Genomic DNA, 4,359 nt, shown 5'->3' on the forward strand with positions numbered 1-4,359 from the left:
CAAACACTGATGAATCAACCGCCAGTACCTGTGCATTTGATTGATCCGGATTTGTTGGCTGACAGCACACTTATAACCAAAGACCTCAACAGCACCCAACCACCTACCGAGGATGAGAATTGGATTGCTCTTAACTCCATTGACGGTGGCAAAGCAATAGGCCCTTATGACTACACTACAGATTTCTATAAAAAGATGTGGGGGATTGTGAAAAGGAGGTAGTTCTAGTAGTACAAAGCTTCTTTTTAGGGGTATATCCCCCCAAATATTTTACTACAACAACCATTACCTTAATTCCCAAAGGTGAAGCCAAGTAAATGGGACCAATTCAGACCAATCTGCCTCACTAATGTCATCTCCAAAGTGATTAGCAAAGAAAATTTTACAAGGTTACAACATTATTTACCTGACCTTATTGCCCCAAATCAAGTTGCATTTACTAAAGGTAAAAGTATTACAGATAACATTCTTTTAGCCCAAGAATTGCTGACTGACATTGATAAGCCTTGCAAGTTGCAGGGGAGAGATTTTGGTCATCGAGTTAGATCTGAGGAGGGCATACGATACCCTAAGCTGGAAATTTATTATAGATGTGCAAAGAGCCAGGGGATTGCCTCTTAATTTATGCAATTTGATTGAACGATGGCTAGGAAGTAGTTCTACACAATTCTTCTCAATGGACAGACTCACTATTTATTCAAGTCTAGGAGGGCTACCAAGCAAAGTGACCCCTTATCTCCAACTATCTTCATATTGGCATTTTATTATTTATCAAAAATGTTAATACAGGCTCAGCATAAGCACAACTATAGAGGGTACAGAAACAGGTCCAAAACATATATTAGCCATCTTGCATAAAAAGATGATGCTATAATTTTCATTGATGCTACTAAACAGGCTGTGAAGGTAATGCATAAAACTTTAATGGATTTCCAGAGGGTATCAGGCATGCAATTCAATAAGCAAAAATGTCAATTGATTTGGGGTAACTGAACGAAGATTAGCACCAGGCAGCGGTTAAGGGAACACACTAGCTTCAAGCAAGTTGATCTCCCTCTGAAGTACTCTCGGGTACAACTTATTAAGGGCAGAGAAAAGCAAACTCTATTTGATGAGATGGTGGACAGGCGCATAAGCAACTTAATTGTTGGACCACACATTTCCTATCTAATGGGAGTAGGGTCAAGTTATTGAAAAGCATCCTTACCTCCTTTCCACTCTATATCAGTCAAATGTTGAAAATGAAACAAAAAAGTAAACAAAACTTACTCGAAAAAACCTTTCTCTAGGCAAGACAAAAAAAAACAAATGCACTGGACCAATCGGAAAAAAATTTTGTAAACCGCTATCAACGAGTGGACTGGGTTTCAAGGACCTTCAGCACTTACATCATATCAATTTCTACAAATTGTGGATTAAATTTAGAGGGCATGATTCCTTTTGGGCAGAATATATGCATAACAAATACTATAGAGAATTACATCCCACAATGTTACAAAGGAAAATGGGCGACTCCAAAACTTGGGTCAGCATTATTTACTTTCATGGTTTGTCCTATTTCTAGTGGATTACTTCTATTTCTAAAATTCCAACACTAGGAAAGCTTTCATTTAACAGAAATTTGTTTTATCTTTGAAGAATTATAAACGGTATCTTGAACAAAATTGTATCTTCTGCTTTCATTCTTCAAGATTTGAATTCTATAGATTCAACCATGCTTCCAAAACCAGAAGCTGTCCCAGGTTTATTTATTTAAATGTCAGAACAAAACAACAGCTTAAGTTTAATAAAAAGAACTAGTGCGGTAAAGCAAAGAAAATTTAAAGAAAGCAAAAAAAAAACAAAAAAGTTTGCAGAAAAATATCCAGCGCTGGAAAGAGCTATAGTCGGGATAACTTTTGGCTGACATTTCCACTGCATAAAAATGGCATGCTTCTACAGAATTAAATTTTGCAAGAAATTCCCAAAGTATGAAGCAAAATTTAATCAAATTGATGACCAAGCTGCCTATGATTCCAAAAAGAACTAAGCAGGAATTGCAAAATTAAAAAATATAAAGTGTTAAACCATTTATTTTTAGTGCCAATAATATCCAACAAGTAAACAGTAGTGCAACTAATCACAGACAGCAAAAGGAAAACTAATTAAACAAAACTAACACATATTTGGTATGCACATTCCAACGGAAAAAACTGAGAAACCAAAGCATGTTATACATAGCAACTTTCACTATAGTAAACCTGGAAGAAAGCGTACAGGGAGCAAAACCCTCGTTCAATATGGATCAGACCAATTGTCTCTTCATCATCCTCTTACACTCATCGTTCCCAATCTCTTCCAGCTATATGGTCTCTCGCAGTAACCACAGTGATAGACAGAATCTCAATGCTGAGCCCACTGTATACTCTTGAGATCAATCCCTTCCTTCACCATCTCATAAAGAGGGCTCATCTCTCGCAGCTTCTCGACTTGACGAACCACCAACTCTACAGAGTGATCTATCTCTGCTTCGGTGGTAAATCTCCCAATGCCAAATCTTATTGAAGTGTGAGCCATATCCTCATCTACTCCAAGTGCTCTCAACACATAAGAAGGCTCAAGGCTAGCGCTGGTACAAGCACTCCCACTAGAAACTGCCACCTCTTTCAGTCCCATAAGCAGGCTTTCACCTTCAACATAAGCAAAAGAAAGGTTCAAATTTCCAGCATAACGATTCTCGATGCTACCATTCACCACCACTCCATCCAGCTTCTCCCTGATCCCTTTAAGTAGCCTCTCCTGCAACGCTGCAATCCTGCGGCCATCATACTCCATCTCCTTCATGGCAATCTCGCAGGCCTTCCCAAAACCAACTACAAGCGGCGTAGGCACAGTGCCGCTGCGGACGCCACGCTCCTGACCACCGCCATTCATCTGAGGTTCCACTCGGATTCTCGGACGCCGCCGGAGGTAAAGTGCACCAACACCCTTCGGACCATAAATTTTGTGCCCGCTTAGCGACATCAGGCCTATCCCCATCCTTTCAACGTCGATAGGGATCTTACCTAGAGCTTGAGCAGCATCGGTGTGGAAGGGGACGCCCTTCTCCTTACAGATCCTTCCGATCTCCTCAAGTGGTTGCACAACGCCGATCTCGTTATTGACTGCCATGATGGATACGAGTCCAGTGTCAGGGCGGATTGCGGAGGCAAGCTGGTCAAGATTGATGAGGCCGTCAGGACGGACGGGGAGGTACGAAACTTCGAAGCCCTCCTGCTGTAGGTAGCGACAGGAGTCGAGGACGCACTTGTGCTCAGTCTGGGTGGTAACGATGTGTCCTTTCTTCTCTCGATAGAAATGCATGACGCCTTTAACGGAGATGTTGTTGGACTCGGTGGCTCCGGATGTGAAAAAAATTTCCTTAGGGTTGGCGCCGACGAGAGCTGCGACCTGCGAGCGGGCGGATTCGACGGCCTCGTCTGATTCCCAACCGTATAGGTGGGTGCGGGAATGAGGGTTGCCAAAGCGGGAAAGGTAGAAGGGGAGCATGGCATCAACGATGCGGGGATCTACGGGGGTGGTGGCCTGCATGTCGAGGTAGAGGGGGCGGCCGGAGATGCGAACTCCCTTCATGGAGATGATACCATCCTCTTCGTCTGCAGAGTTGGTGAAATGAGGGGAAATTTCGACGGAGGAAAGTGAAGCAGCAGAAGAGGATGAGAGAGGGCGATATGAGGGCATCAGTCGGCGGGCGAGGCTGGTGGCCGTGTTGAGGTGCTTGAGGAGCATGATCGCTGAAGTAATCGGACTTGATGGCTGTTTGCTAGCAAGATTTGAGTAGGATTTACGAAGGATTTGACCTAAATCCTGGAAAACAAAATTGAAGCGTTCCCAGCAAGCTCAAACCGCGATTTACCGAGCCGAAAGAGGGAGGAAACAAGAACGGCGGTTAGCCGGCGTGAGGGGCTTACCGACGCCTAGGGTTTCCAACGGGGGTGGCCGGCGGTGAGGTCCGGGCCGAGAAGATGTCGCTAGGGAAGGGGCCGGTTTGGACGCGCGAACAGTCGGCTAGGACACTATATTTTAGCGGGGGAAGGGGCCCTACGTCGCGAAGGGGGAGAGGCCCGGGCATCTGCTCTTCCCGTATAAATGAAAAAATGCTTTTATAATTTTTTTTTTTACCCTTTTTCTCTTTTTATAAATTAATTTTATAATTTTAAATTTTTAAACCCCCTAACTTCGCGTGTTGAGAGCTTATACACAAAATCATATCAAAATGAATGTCTATGTATATAAAATTGACATTTTTATACGTGCTATCATGATAAATTCGCCGATAAACGTGCTAATTTGAGTCACTTTCACTAGATCAAAGCCACA

At 43.1% G+C, this 4,359-nt stretch overlaps 1 protein-coding gene across 1 annotated transcript; it reads right to left on the minus strand.

Annotated features, from left to right (window-relative positions):
* Positions 1-2,044: 2,044 nt before the first annotated feature.
* LOC110038010 (cysteine desulfurase, mitochondrial-like) lies at positions 2,045-4,105 on the minus strand. The gene is made up of 2 exons (XM_020742767.1): positions 3,951-4,105; positions 2,045-3,846 (listed from the first exon to the last, which is right to left on the minus strand). Exon 2 carries the CDS (start codon positions 3,766-3,768, stop codon positions 2,383-2,385), a length of 1,386 nt encoding a protein of 461 aa, XP_020598426.1. The 5' UTR covers positions 3,769-3,846; positions 3,951-4,105; the 3' UTR covers positions 2,045-2,382.
* Positions 4,106-4,359: the final 254 nt, after the last annotated feature.

This window comes from Phalaenopsis equestris, unplaced genomic scaffold (assembly GCF_001263595.1).
Source record: "Phalaenopsis equestris unplaced genomic scaffold, ASM126359v1 Scaffold000002, whole genome shotgun sequence".
NCBI lineage: Eukaryota > Viridiplantae > Streptophyta > Magnoliopsida > Asparagales > Orchidaceae > Phalaenopsis > Phalaenopsis equestris.

What these genes read in the sequence shown, in the direction of transcription:
- LOC110038010 (XM_020742767.1), bottom strand. Translation starts at nt 3,768, where the DNA reads ATGCTCCTCAAGCACCTCAACACGGCCACCAGCCTCGCCCGCCGACTG.